This window comes from Enhydra lutris, unplaced genomic scaffold, assembly GCF_002288905.1.
Source record: "Enhydra lutris kenyoni isolate GAN:26980312 unplaced genomic scaffold, ASM228890v2 scaffoldscaffold21, whole genome shotgun sequence".
NCBI classification, from domain to species: domain Eukaryota; kingdom Metazoa; phylum Chordata; class Mammalia; order Carnivora; family Mustelidae; genus Enhydra; species Enhydra lutris.
The window spans coordinates 11,319,146-11,333,554 of NW_019154105.1; the positions used below are offsets into that span (position 1 = coordinate 11,319,146).

Genomic DNA, 14,409 nt, shown 5'->3' on the forward strand with positions numbered 1-14,409 from the left:
TCTAAATCCAAGGTAACTCTACCAGAATTTCTGTATTTTATAATAATTTAGAAAAGTTACTTAGAGATACTGAATCAAATATTCTGATGAAAAACATGTTGTATCCATCTATGAATTCTATATGAACTACTCCTTCCCATTTTTTTCTTTTCAGTTTTCATTGTTAAGAGAGTAGTTTTATGTATTGGCACTTCTACCTATTGGAAATATTATGAAATTAAAAAATCGGTAAGTATTGGGGCACCTGGGTGGCCCAGTGGGTTGAGCCTCTGCCTTCGGCTCGGGTCATGATCCCAGGGTCCTGGGATCCAGCCCCACAGCGGACTCTCCGCTCAGCAGGGAGCCTGCTTCCCCCTCTCTCTCTCTCTGCCTGCCTCTCTGCCTACTTATGATCTCTCCCTCTGTCAAATAAATAAGATCTTAAAAAAAATCGGTAAGTATTGATGATACATGTGAACTTTCTAGCTCTCTGCAAGGCACACCTAAATATTCCATAAATGGCAGCCGCTGCTAAGTACTACTATTATCTTACTACTCACATTCTTTATCTAAAGTTGTTTGGGTTATAGAACTATAGTTAAACTTCATCTAATGGAGTCTTTTTGGATCCTCCAGTATCCAGAATGAAGCTAAGATCAGAAATAAGAAAAAAAGAAAACTCTGTCTATAACAATCAACCAATAACGAACAGGAGGGGAACAGTTAAAAAAAGTCTCAGAGATAACCTCTAATATCCTGAAGTCATTGCTTTGTCAGTCTCAGAGCGTGCTTTGACTTTTTGATAATGCCAGACCAGAGGAGCAAACAAAAGGAAGGAGGCAGGAGGAAGGGGAGAAGTGAAAGTTTAGGCAGCAGTGGTGATAAAAGCCAATTTGGGAAGGGGAAGCACCAGACAGGTTACCGCAGCCACAGGACACAGGAAATGGGGGCATGACCCAGCTCCCCTACCTCAGCTCGGGTCACTGCAGCTATAGGTGGAAGGGACCTACCTGCATTTACCTATTTAAATACTCCTGAATCCTGGGGCGCCTGGGTGGCTCAGTGGGTTAAGCCTCTGCCTTCGGCTCAGGTCATGATACCAGGGTCCTGTGACCGAACCCTGCATTGGGCTCTCTGCCCAGCAGGGAGCCTGTTTCCTCCTCTCTCTCTGCCTGCCTCTCTATTTGTAATTTCTCTGTCAAACAAATAAACAAAATCTTTAAAAATAAGTGAATTAATAAATACTCCTGAGTCCTAAACTCCAGTTCTGGTAGTCACTAACCTACAATTAAATACTGTCTGAAGATGCTACATTTCTGAAGGATGGGGTTGGTTGTTTTTTTTTTTAATGGGTGTTTATAGCTGCCTATAGATAGTGATCCTTAACCCAGGTGTAAGCATTTTTTTTTTCAGGGAAAGCATTCTTAATGTAGTTGGAAAAGAGCTGAAGACTTGTGAATCACAGTATTGTAAACTGAGACACTGCTCTGCTCTACGTTTATTATACCAAAAAGCTGTCTTTAAAAAAGTCACAACTCAATCTGCCATTCTCAAATCTACCAGTATAAAGATGAGTGCTCAAAGTGCTGGGGTTCTGATGGTTCAGTCCTACCCCCAGGACTTCTGAGTTTGAGCAGGTGCCTCTATATTTATGAAGTAGGACAAAGTAGTTTTGTCGTTTCAAAATTAAAAAAAACAAAAAACAAAAAACATTCAGCAGATGAACCGATTAATGTGTATTCAACTGCTGACCACGTGTAATGCTTTATGGAATACTATTAATTGATGAAAACAGAAGAAAGAGAGACAAAAAACCAGAAATGTCCATGGAGGATAAATTAAGATCAATGAATAAATATATACATATACACACACAACAACGTATGTACATGCACATGTACATCTCTATATATTTTTATATTGCGTGTATGTGTATAAACTAGACATAACACTTTTTTCTTCCCTTACTCATTCCTGCATTTATACATAAATGAGAAGTTCCTTCCCCAAATCATGGATTCTTAAAGTGCATCTGTGGATGTTTCCAGAAGCCTCATTCTCTGAACTTTCCTGGGCCCAACCAAGGTATTCACTGTTAGGTATACTGAACTTCCAAGTGGGTGATCAGAGTAATGCTGTCAGGCCTTCACACTTTTTTTTCTTCTTTCTATTCTATTCCTAGTCCCTTCCATCATCTCAAAGCAGCACATACAAATACAGAAAGAAAGCTGCTTCTTTGTTGCGTTGGACTTTTTTCTTTTTTTTTGGTACACTGCTGTAATGAGGTAAGACAAGGGCAAGATGCAGGTCATCTGCATGTCTGTCATAAACAGCAGTGTTTGCCACGGCTCTGGGAGTTGGAAGAAGGAACGAGTATGCGCCAACAGAAGCTGAAACCATATACACAGCGGGAGTGCCTCTTCCTCAGCACCAAGAAGCCGTCTCTTACTCATGCTGCCATCCATGAGAAGACTTCAAAAGTTGGGATGGAAAAGGAAGGCATTAAAAGTACTGTGCCGAGGCACAAAAGTAGCTCCTTCCTATACAGTTTATGAGAAACTGGTATGGAAAGTTCTACACAGGGTGAAAAGGCCTCATGCAAGATGAATACATCCACGTTGACGAATGCACGCAAAAGTTCTTGAAGAAAACTCACCAAACTCAAAAGTGATAGCCTCTGAAAAGAAATGAGGGTGGGGATGCCCCCCCCCCCCGAGGAAACTGTAATTTGTAATGTACTCTTGCAGGGTAAACATTTAAACAATGGGAAGATTTATGTGTTACTTGTAATTTTTATAAATCAAGTATTTTTTTTTAAATCATCGAGATTTCAAAGCTAGAAGCATCGAAATGTACCAGATTAGCACTCCAAGACTCAGAAAGGGACATGATCCAACAAGGCACATCAGAAGCCTTCTTTCATATTGCTTTGAGCATGCTGAATATTTTGTGGACATTATATCTAGCAGGATTTTACACTGAAACACTATACATCATGAACTCTGAAAAGTTTAGGCTACTTCTCCCCCCCCACATTTTTGCTCTTCTTTATCAGTGTCATTTAAAACAAAGCTTCTGAACTCAAATGTAAAGGTTAATTTTTCAAATCTCTGAATACAGGTAAGATTTCTAAAGTAAAAAGATGACACTGACTTAATATACAATACCTCAAAGTTATTATATATTATGCGTTTTTGGCAAATAGATTAGCAAGAGTTAAAAACTAGGTGTTGAGGAGGCAAACATTCACTGGGTGTTGACGTTGAATCCAAGTACTGCCCTGGCGACTGAAATGAGAAATCTTCTTAAAACTGTTCTAAGGTTGGGGGCGCCTGGGTGGCTCAGTGGGTTAAAGCCTCTGCCTTTGGCTTGGGTCATGATCTCAGGGTCCTGGGATCGAGCCCTGCGTCAGGCTCTCTGCTCCCCTTCCTCCTCTCTCTCTCTCTCTGCCTGCCTTTTCTGCCTACTTGTGATCTCTGTCTGTCAAATGAATGAATAAAATCTTAAAAAAAAAAAACAAAACTGCTCTAAGGTTGCTCAAGTCAACAGGCAGGAGACCCAGAGTTCTGATACTCAAGTACATCATAGAAAGTAATATTGCACTGAGCACCAAGAAATGTTGTAATTAATATACAGAGTACCCCTAAAAAAAAATTAAAAAAAAAATATACAGAGTACCCCTTTTTCCAAATATGACTGTGTTCTGAAGTAAATATCAAATAACAAGATAAAAATGAAAACTCAAGAACTACTTTAATACACTACTACTACTGTAAGGTAAAGACTAAGAGATCACAGGTATGAAACTTCAGTTTTAAGTCTTCCATTCCTGATCTTGATCATGCTTAGACCCTAATTTTCTTTTCTTTTTTTTTTAAGATTTTATTTACTTATTTGACTTATTTGACAGACAGAGATCACAGTAGGCAGAGAAGCAGGCAGAGAGAAGGGGAAGCAGGTTCCCCACTAAGCAGAGAGCCTGATGCAGGCATGATCCCAGGACCCTGGGATCATGAACTGAGCCAAAGGCAGAGGCTTTAACCCACTGAGCCACCCAGGTGCCCCTGAGGCCCTAATTTTCTAACAATAAAAATAAATAAATAAATAAAGCCAACCCTTAATAGGGGGAAGAATCAAATAAATTAACCTAAATTCAGATAATCCCCACAAATGACAATGGCCAACAGTCGAAAATTTCTTCTGTCAAACTTTGTACCAGAACTGTTGAGAGTTATAAAGAATTGATAGGACTGTTTTCACTCTATAGTGATAGTTAGTAGGCAGATTACACAGAAATAAAATTTTAAAGGATAAAAAAGGGGCTGTGCTTAAATAAACTAGAAAGCAGATTCCTTAGAAAACTGAAAGTACTGTGGTCAATATTCTTATCTCCATCTCCTCTGCTTATTAAAGGACTAATTTCTACCTTGATTAGACTCCCATCTGGAGATTAGCAGACCACTCCAACACACTAACTATGGTTTTACTAAGACTGTTAGTGGTCAGTGTTGGCCCTCTTTCTAGGTAATACAGAAAAGGTCACACAGGACGACTACCTCCAGCTGAATCCAATGGCCCCTAAGCTAGGAGAACCATGCCATCAGTTTCCAAAGTCTGGGGTTTGCTTAAAGAGCACGTGCTTGGTAGGCAGGGAATCTGGGTCAACTTCATTCCTTCTCTAAGGCTGTGACCTGGGACAGGTCACTCAATAATAGTGACCCTTAGCTTGATCTGAAAACGTGGCATCGTATCTCACAGAGATGTGAGGATTAACTCTGATAATCACAGCACAAGCACACAGAAAATATTCCACTAATGTTAATCTTCTCATAGGGGATGGAGGAGGGGTCAGAAAAGGCAAAGTCGGGATTTCTCGGTTGTGTGGAGCAGTTAAAAGGTTTGCTGCGGCGATCAAAGAAACCTTTAGCTCTGTCTCTGGGAAAGAGAGATCCCCTCATCCCTTTAAGCAAGTTTCTCCCCCTTTTCAGAACTCACACAGCAAAGTATTTGACATTTATGGCACGCCTTGTATCTTCAGCCACATTTTCATACTGTAAGACCCTGTCTTGTCAAGCCAGATTTCACATTCCTCCCCGTCTTTTCATACACATTGCCTGCTCTAGGGTCCCGCTCACGGCGAGCAGCAATAAACATCTGTTGACCGACAAAGCACAAAGTGGGGTCCGCTGCAACCAGAGGGCTCCCGCGTCCGGGTTGCCAAAAGGTGGAGGCCTCTTCCTGCCAAACGCTCCAACCTCGGGAGCGGCCCCTGCAAAGCCACACATCCCCATCTCGACATCTCGGGTACTGGTCCCGATTTCTCTTCCCGATCCGGGGGAACGAATCTGTGGGATCTACGGCCGCGGCGTGAACGCTCGTAAAAATTTTACTGGTACGGCTGAGGCCGCCCGGGTGGCGGCGGCGCAGCAGCCACACCTACTCGGCGGCCGCGGCGCCGGGAGCCCTCCCAAGGCGGGCCGCCGCGGCCGCCGGGTCTCCGGGCGCCGCCCCCTCCTCGGCTTCTACCGGGAAGGCTCCCAGCCTGGGACCCGGGGCCGGGATCCGGCGAGCACGTGGGAGGCCAGCGAGGACCAGCGCCCGGCCCAGGAGGGAAGGGGAGGCCGGGCGGGAGCCCGCGGCCTGGGGAGACGCGGAGGTAAACAGTCCGGCGGCCGGACCGCGGCAGTTCCCCGCCCCCCGCACCCCTCCCGGCCGAGTCCCCCCTTCCCGCCGCCACTCACGGTGCTTGCCGCCGCCGCCGCCGCTCGGGTAGCTCAGCAGCAGGAAGGGCAGCGGGGAGCCCGGCGACGGCGGGGTCCTCCAGGCGCGCTGCTGCTGCTGCGGCGGCGGGCGCGCTGCGAAGCCGGCGCCTCCATCGCCCGGGTAGAGCAGGAAGAAGGGGGCGGCCACCGGCGAGCCGGGCTCCGACTGCCCCGCGGGGGAGGCCGGCGGCGGCCCCGCCTCGCCCTCTCGGTCCGCTCCCCCGGCTGGAGCGCGGCGCGGCTCCTCCGGCAGCTGCTCCCCGCCCCTCGCCGGCTCCTCGCTGCAACTTTCCGCGCCGGAGGCGGGTGGCGGCGAGGTCTCAGCCATGCTCGCTCCTTCCTTCGCCGCCGCCTGCGACTCGCTCCAGGGCGCGGGCAGGTGAGCAGAGGGTCACGGCGGCGAGTCGCCGCCTCGTCCCGTCCGCGCCGCCGCCGCCACCTTTCTCCTCGGCCGCGGGCCGGCGTCTGCGCTCCGCCGCGCCGTCTACAGGCCGCCCTGCCGGGGTCCGAGCCAGCAGGAGCGGCGGCCCCGCCCGACGGCGCGGTCCCCCTACCGCCGCCTCCTCAGCGCGGCTCCTCCCGCCCCGGCCCCCAGCCAGCGGCGCGGCTCCCCTAGGGGGCGGCGTCCTCCTCTTCCCACGTCCCACCTTCCGCTTCCCTCCGCCGGCGGGGACCTCCCTCCCGACCCTAAGGGAGGAGACGGCGCCCGGGGCCGCGTCCTTACCCGCCCCGGGCCTGGCCCCCTTTGGCCGTCAGGGGTGTCCGCCCCCCGGGGCTTGAAAGGTGGGAGACGGGGCGAAGCAGCCCGCGGCGTTTTCCGGGGTTGCCGCCTAACTTCAGCCGGAGCGCGGAGGCGCCACGATCGGGGTGGGAGAAGGGGCGAAGCTGATTTTTTAAAAGGGGCCTCCCTCCCCGCGGGTATTAAACTGTACCATTTGTCTTTCACACACGCGAACTTGAACCGTTGATTCACGGTTCTCATTTCTGAGCTCCGTCTGGCAGAAACTCGAGGGGGCTGTCTGCGTTCCGCCACCTCTTTTGTTCCCTGTCATGTGCGCCCTGTAGACACCTCGTCTCTGCTTGGACCTGAGCTCCCGGTTTTTCGGGTGTTCCGGGTGCGCATGAGTGCATTTTAAACCAAACATGAGAATTTATGCGACAAGCGTCTGGTACAGGTCGACGGTTTTCCCTTCCATCGTGCCTGTGTCTCGCTAGTCATTGGCCGCTGTTGCTTTATTTTCAGTGTTTGACTCGAGGATGACGGATCCAGTAATTCCCCTAAGTAAACGCTTCTTTCTCTAATAAAGACGATTTCCGGTTATCATCGTTATTTCTTACGCTGGATTCTGTGAACCTCCACGCGGATTTCCTAGCGGATTAGCTTTGTGTTCAGGTTGCGAAATGCTGGCGTAGGATCCATGTTGACTTATAATTAAAAATCACTGTTGTGGAACGTTTTCGCCTGCCTGCTTTTCTCTTTCTGTCCTTCCCTCCGTAGAGGAAGCTGTACTTCTCTGGGAAAATAAACCTTTTTATTGTTATTCTCTGAAAATCACTCTTGAAGTTACAAGGAATTAACATGAAACTTCCAATACTATCTTTCACCAAAAAACTTTTAAACAAAAGTATTTTTAAAAATGTTTAGGAGAAGCTAACTCCAAGGAGCCTGACCTTTTTCTTGTAGCTTTTTCTGTTTCTGGCATTTCCCTGACCTGTTGATCCCAGCGCTGCAGCCTACTTGACTAAGTTACTTGTGCTCTGAGCCAGGATTCCTCTTTTGTAAAAATTATTATATTCCTTACTCACAGACATGTTGTGGAGATTAAATCAGAAATACGGGGAAAGCCTTTAAGACAAGATCTGTCATCTTCTTATTAGCTATAATGTTATTAGCTATATTTTATCACTGGCAAAGCAGCATATAACTTTCAGAAATAAACTCAACTGAGGGAAAAAAAACCGTTTTCATCGTATCTTTAGCATTTGGGGAGATTGTTTGGCCTTTTTATTTCAGTCTTGGTGAGGGTGAGAATCTTGATAAAGGACATGTTTGCCTTTTAGGAATGACAAACTGTAAAATACCTCGAAGAGAAAAACTTAAAGATTCCAGGTGTGTTATATGGTTTTAATGTCCATCCTTAACTGGATCTTCTACCTTGTTTTTGCATGCAGAAAAATTTAAGTATGATTATAGCTCCTTCACAGAGATGTTTTGCAATGTTTCAGTAAAGAATTTGACAAGAATATACTCTTAACTCCATTGAAGGTAGGAGGAAAGAGCAGAGTCCTCACAAATCACAATCAACCAAGGAAGTCATCGAGTTCAAGTACAAAACATTATCTAGTCTAAATGGCCAGCTTTCTCCTCTCTAGTTAGCCAAGATCCCTATAGGTTAAGAAACCCTGACATGCTGTGGAATCTTGCAGTGTAATTGTTTTTTTTTTGTGTGTGCCTCTCTGCATTTAAAAGCAGTTTTATTTATGTTTTATGTCGTTAATTAAGTGGCTGTGTAATGAATACAGAAAGCCAGCTGAAATAGGAGTTCTTTAAAATTTATAGGTAAGGCTCTTTGTGAGCCTTTTCTTTTTTTTTCTTTTCTTTTTTTTTTTTTTAAAGATTTTATTTATTTATTTGACAGAGAGAGATCACAAGTAGGCAGAGAGGCAGGCAGAGAGAGAGGGGGAAGCAGGCTCCCTGCTGAGCAGAGAGCCCGATGTGGGGCTTGATCCCAGGACCCTGGGATCATGACCTGAGCCGAAGGTAGAGGCTTTAACCCACTGAGCCACCCAGGCGCCCCGAGCCTTTTCTTTAACGGTGGATGGTACTCCAAGTTCCTAGTTGCTTTTGCTTTTAGCTTTTGGATCAATAATATGATCACAGCTCTGCATCAGCTTCAGTGCAGTAAGGGTTGATTCAGCTGCTGCACACATTTAAGGCAGCCAAGATTATAAAAACAAGCCTAAACATGTTGCTTCTTGAAAATTCACAGAACATCTTACTGTACTGTTTTAAAGGGACAAAATCCAAGCTACTGTAAGAATCAGGCTTTATTCATTTTCTTGTGAAATAAGCAAGAGATGCTTTTCAACTTATATTCATTTTGTTTTTATTTATCCTTCGGTTTTTTGAAATCCTCTGGTGAACTTAAGGATGGACCCTTAGAACATGTGACAACACTTTTTAGAAATCAATATCATGGATGTGCTTTTAGCATAAGCTTTTTAGAACTGTGGTGAGAGAAAAAAAATACTACTTGGGAACATATGGAACGTTTTTGTTTTTGCTTTTTTTCTTTTTCAGTGTTGTGTATAGGCTTGTAATGATTCCAAGATAATGGTTTTCCATGCTCCTGGCTGGCTCAGGGGGAAGGGCTGGCAACTCAAGATCTCAGGGTCATGAGTTCAAGCCCCATGTGTAATGTAGAGATTATTTAAGTAAATAAAACTTAAAAAAATAAATAAGGGTGCCTGGGTGGCTCAGTCAGTTAGGTATTTCAGCTCAGGTCATGGGGCACCTGGGTCAGCTCAGGTCATGATCTCAGGGTCCTGGGATTAAGGCCCACATCGGGCTTCCTGCTCAGTAGGGAGTCTGCTCTTTGCTCTCGCTCTCCTTCCATGTTCTCTCTCTCAAATAAATAAAATCTTAAAAAAATAAAATAAGGGTGCCTGGGTGGCTCAGTGGGTTAAAGTCTCTGCATTCGGCTCAGGTCATGATCCCAGGATCCTGGGATTGAGCCCCACATCGGGCTCTCTGCTCTGCGGGGAGCCTGCTCCCTCCTCTCTCTGCCTGCCTCTCTGCCTACTTGTGATCTCTGTCTGTCAAATAAATAAATAAAATCTTGAAAAAAAATTTTTGTTTTTCATTGTGTGGTACTTGGGGAAAGACTTATTTGAAAACTATACACTCAAGACTTCATGTTTAACTTCTGATTTTAATCCAGAAATTTATTTACACCAATTAGTTAATATAAAGCCTCAGTGTGAAAGCTCTCTGTAGAGTCCCCTGTTCTTTCCTTTTGATTCACAAGGTTTTGATGACTGTCACTGACTTATTTTTGCAAAACATTAATTACAAAAATACTTAGTCAATATATATATATATATATATGTCCTCTCCGTGTTTATCTGTTAAACTCTTAGAAATATTAGCACTACTTTTTTTTTTTTTTTTTTTTTTAGATTTATTTGTCCCAGAGAGAGAGAGAAAGAGAGAGCCCACAGCACAGCAGGCAGGGGCAGAGGGAGAAGGAGATAAAGAATCCTCAGGCGGAACCCCCACTGAGTGTAGAGCCCACCAAGGGTCTTGATCCCAAGACCCCGACCTGAACCATGACCTGAGCCAAAATCAAGAGCCAGGCACTTAACTGACTGGGCCACCTAGGTGCCCCTATAAGCACTACTCTTAATATAATATTCTTAATGAGATTACAATGCACTCTTAAGATATATTTATCTTCAGCAATATACTTAACCCAGATCAAGCGATGGCAGTTTTCTTTGGGTGGAAGAAATATGGATGCATTTTTCCATTTTTCCACTTTCCTGTATTTGAAAATAGTCTATGATGAAGGCCTAACCTTTATAATAGAAAATAAAACATGTTGAGGGATGATTTTGATTAAGAGTTTGATAATTATATATATATATATATTTTATGAAGTTCTATTAATAGCAAAGAGCAAGTGGTGTTCCTTGTGTTTACTGTGGAAAAGTGGAGTTCAAAGGCTTATGCTAGAGAAGCTTATAATATTTTGTGTCAGCTTGGAATTTTAATACCTCAGTAGTGTTGCTGAAACTATGTGGTTGTTCAGATTTCTGGCCTTGTATGACTTTATTCACTCTTTTCCCACTTCTCATGCCTTCATCAGATTCTCTTTTAAATTTCTGTCAGATCTGTTCCTTAATTTGTTTTTGCTGCTTTAATTGGAATCTTCTTTTTTGCCTGTATTATTGCAATCCTAGCTGGTTTTCCTGCCTCTATTTTTAATCTATTCCAATTCCATTGCTCTAAAGCAGTTAGAATGAGTAATTAGCTTATCTGAAGGTTGATCTAATTATGTTGCATAGATTCTTAAAAAACCTTGCTTGTCTTCTCTGTATCTGGGATACAATCTAAGGTCTTTCATGATCTAACTCCTCCCTACCTTTCCAATATTATCTTCCAACCTTGTTTCGCCCTTGTTGCCTTTGGATAGACTTTATTTTTTATTTTTTAAAAAGATTTATTTATTTGAGAGTGAGAGAGAGCACGAGCAGAGGGAAGGGCAGAAGCAGGGGGACAAGCTGATGTGCCACTGAGCAGGGAGCCTGACATGGGGCTTGATCCGAGGACCCTGGAATCATGACCTGAGCCAAAGGCACCACTTAACCAACTGAGCCACCCAGGTGCTCCTGGATAAACTTTAAAATGTTTGGCATTCCCCATATTGCCACACTCACTCTTCCTCCCAGATTCTACTCAAAAAGAACTCTCTGCCTTCCTTGTGTAAGAGCTACATGCCTGTTTTGAGGTCCCACAGCATCCTAACTAAGCAGCTAATCAGTCCAACTTCAACATGTCTATCTCTTTCACCAATGATTCTTCTCCCAAAGTTGACATCTTTGAGTTTCTCCTTTTTACAATACACAACAGATTTACTCCTCTAGTAGTTCTCAGAAATCCTTTTCCTCTTCCTGAAATCTTATAAAAACTCTGCGCCATTGGGACCCTGAACAGAAGTGATTGTGACGAGTTAGACTTAAGTGAAGCTTAAGGAATAAACTTATTTGTTTGGCCTTAATTTCCCTTTATGTGTAGGTTTGAATATGATGTAATTAGAAACGTAAGTACAATTGCCCCTTGACAATATGGGTTTGAACTGTGCAGGCACCCTTCTGTGTGGATTTTTCCAATAAGTAAGTCCAGTTTGGTAAATGTATTTTCTCTTCCATAGGATTTTCCTAGTAACATTTTCTTTTCTCTAGCTTATTTTATTCTAAGAATACAGTATATAGGGACGTCTGGGTGGCTCAGTTGGTTAAGCTGCTGCCTTCGGCTCAGGTCATGATCCCAGGGTCCTGGGATTGAGTCCTGCCCCGGGCTCCTTGCTTGGCAGGGAGCCTGCTTCTCTCGCTGCCTCTGCCTGCCATTCTGCCTGCTTGTGTGTGCTCTCTCTCTCTCTCTCTCTCTCTCTGACAAATAAATAAATAAAATCTTAAAAAAAAAAAAAGAATACAGGATATAATGCACATACCATAAACATGTGTTAATCTGCCATCTATACTATCAGTAAAGCTTCTGGTCAAGACTAGGCTATTAAGTTTCGGGGGAGTCAAAAATGATACGGGATTTTCATCTGCATGGGGGTGTGGGTTTGCATCCTTAATCCCCATATTGTTCAAATGTCAGCTGTATGTCTAAAAGAGCTCATGTAATAAGTACAAAAGAATTATGAGTGCTAATAAAGTTGTTTAGTCATCGGCTTATTTTGAATAATCCCCTCTCTCCCCCATCATAAGATGGTCTCCTAGTGTATGTACTGGCATGGGCCACATAAAGCAACGCTTAAGGGTAAATAAAAGGAACAGGCCTCTAGTGTAAGGTTTCCTGAGGCCCAAGGACTCCTGGCTTCAGAGTCCAGGAACCCACTCCTGGTATGTAAAATGTGGTCGAGCCTAGGTTATTGTACTGCCTGGCGGTCCATTGCTTTCCACAGATTCTCATGGGACTAACAATTGAGGTTCTGTAGTCCCATGTTAATACCACCCATATTTCATTCCTGTAATTAATTTCATTCAGGTCTCTGTTATTGGCTAAGAGAAACCTAAAACCAGTGTGCCCAGGGCAGTGTTTCCCAAAGTGTATTCTATAGGTTACCTGGATCAGCATCATCTGAGGTGCCTGTCAAAAGTACAGATCCCTGAATTAACACCAGGCCTGCTAAATCCGAGTCTGTGATGGTAGGGCACAGGAATCTGCTTCTTAAACTTACCGCCTCGTCCTTAGGTGCTCTGGTTTGTAAAGTACTGAGAGAACCAAGGAGAAAATTAACTCTTTCAAGTGGAGGGAGTGATTTTTTTTTTAATGGATTAATAATAAAAAAAATTAATATTAACTAACACTAAACACTTACCTGCTGGGTACTGTTCTAAATGTATATTATATGGTTTAACTATTTAAATGGCTATAACATCATACATTATTCAATGTGAGGAAGTTGGGACAGAGATTAAGTAGATCAAAGACACACTGTAAGTGGTGACACTGGGATTTGAACTCAGTCTGGCTCCAGAGGTCAAACTTTTACTTGCTACCCTACATTGTTTTCCTTAAGGCAGACCATGTTATTCATTTCCTCCAGGGTTTCTTTTTGTTGTTTTGTTTATACTTTTAAAAATGTGGATTCTTGGGGCACCTGGGTGGCTCAGTGGTTAAGCCTCTGCCTTCGGCTCAGGTCATGATCTCAGGGTCCTGGGATCGAGTTCCACATCGGGTTCTCTGCTCTGCAGGGAGCCTGCTTCCTCCTCTCTCTCTCTCTGCTTGCCTCTCTGACCACTTGTGATCTCTCTCTGTCAAATAAATAAAATCTTAAAAAAAAAAATGTGGATTCTTAATATTTACTCTCATTTAAAGCTTCGCTTTGAAGCAAATGTAAGAAAAAAAAATCATTTTTTCTTCCTTAGAAATGTATAGCTGAAGGAATCCAGAAAACCTCTGGAATGCATAGCTGAAGTAACTAAGTTAAAAACTTTGATATTAAGAAAATATACTTTAAGCAAAACTTAAAATATACATGTTAACACATGTATATATCATGACCCGAGCTGAAGGCAGAGGTTTTAACCCACTGAGCCACCCAGGTGCCCCTGGGTGGTGGTACATTTTTTAATTTGTTTCTGTGGCATAATGCAAATGTGTTAAAAAGAATCACTATCTAAAAGAATTTTTAAAGTCTGATTTATGGGGCGCCTGGGTGGCTCAGTGGGTTAAAGCCTCTGCCTTCGGCTCAGGTCATGATCCCAGGGTCCTGGGATCGAGCCCCGCATTGGGCTCTCTGCTCAGCAGGGAGCCTGCTTCCCTTCCTCTCTCTGCCTGCCTTTCTGCCTACCTGTGATCTCTATCAAATAAATAAAATCTTAAAAAAAAACAACAACTCTGATTTATTACCTGAAGTAATATTCAGTTTGAATGATTTGGAACTCTAGGTGAATCCTACATGATCTTTTGGGATCAGTTTCTATTCAGTCAGTGGTACTTGTTCCTCATTGTGCTCTGAGATGTAAATTACACTGACCTTCACTTTTCTTGAATTATTTTGATAATGTTATATTACTGTAACATATTAAAACTTTTACTTTAGACAAATAGCAAGGAATAAGCAATTCTAGCCATTTTTTAGAGATATAATTTTTTGTGTGTGTCAGATATGTGAATGTAACTATTCAAGTTATAAGCTATTTTTATCTTTAAGACCACAAAAAGTAATTTCCCAGGAGCCAAAAGCTCTGACCATTAAGGTAGTTTTAGAAGTCTGATAAGCAGGGGCACTTGGGTGGCTCAGTGGGTTAAGCCTCTGCCTTCCGCTCAGATCATGATCTCAGGGTCCTGGGCTCTCTGCTCAGTGGGGAGCCTGCTTCCCACTCTCTCTGCCTGCCCCTCTGCCTACTTGTGATCGCTGTCTGCCAAATA

The 14,409-nt window shown here is 43.8% G+C and overlaps 1 protein-coding gene across 3 annotated transcripts in view; it reads right to left on the minus strand.

The window, feature by feature from the left end:
* The window catches only part of LOC111148935 (RUN and FYVE domain containing 3), an 81,401-nt gene extending 75,122 nt beyond the window's left edge, over window positions 1-6,279 (minus strand). Inside the window, exon 1 of one of the 3 annotated variants that reach the window (XM_022505751.1) lies at window positions 5,721-6,276. In XM_022505751.1, coding sequence (XP_022361459.1) covers window positions 5,721-6,069 — 349 coding nt within the window. In that variant the 5' untranslated portion in view covers window positions 6,070-6,276. Of the gene's footprint in view, window positions 1-5,720 lie in introns of all 3 variants that reach the window. The other 2 variants (XM_022505755.1, XM_022505756.1) reach the window with 2 other exon arrangements.
* Between the last annotated feature and the right edge of the window lie 8,130 nt (window positions 6,280-14,409).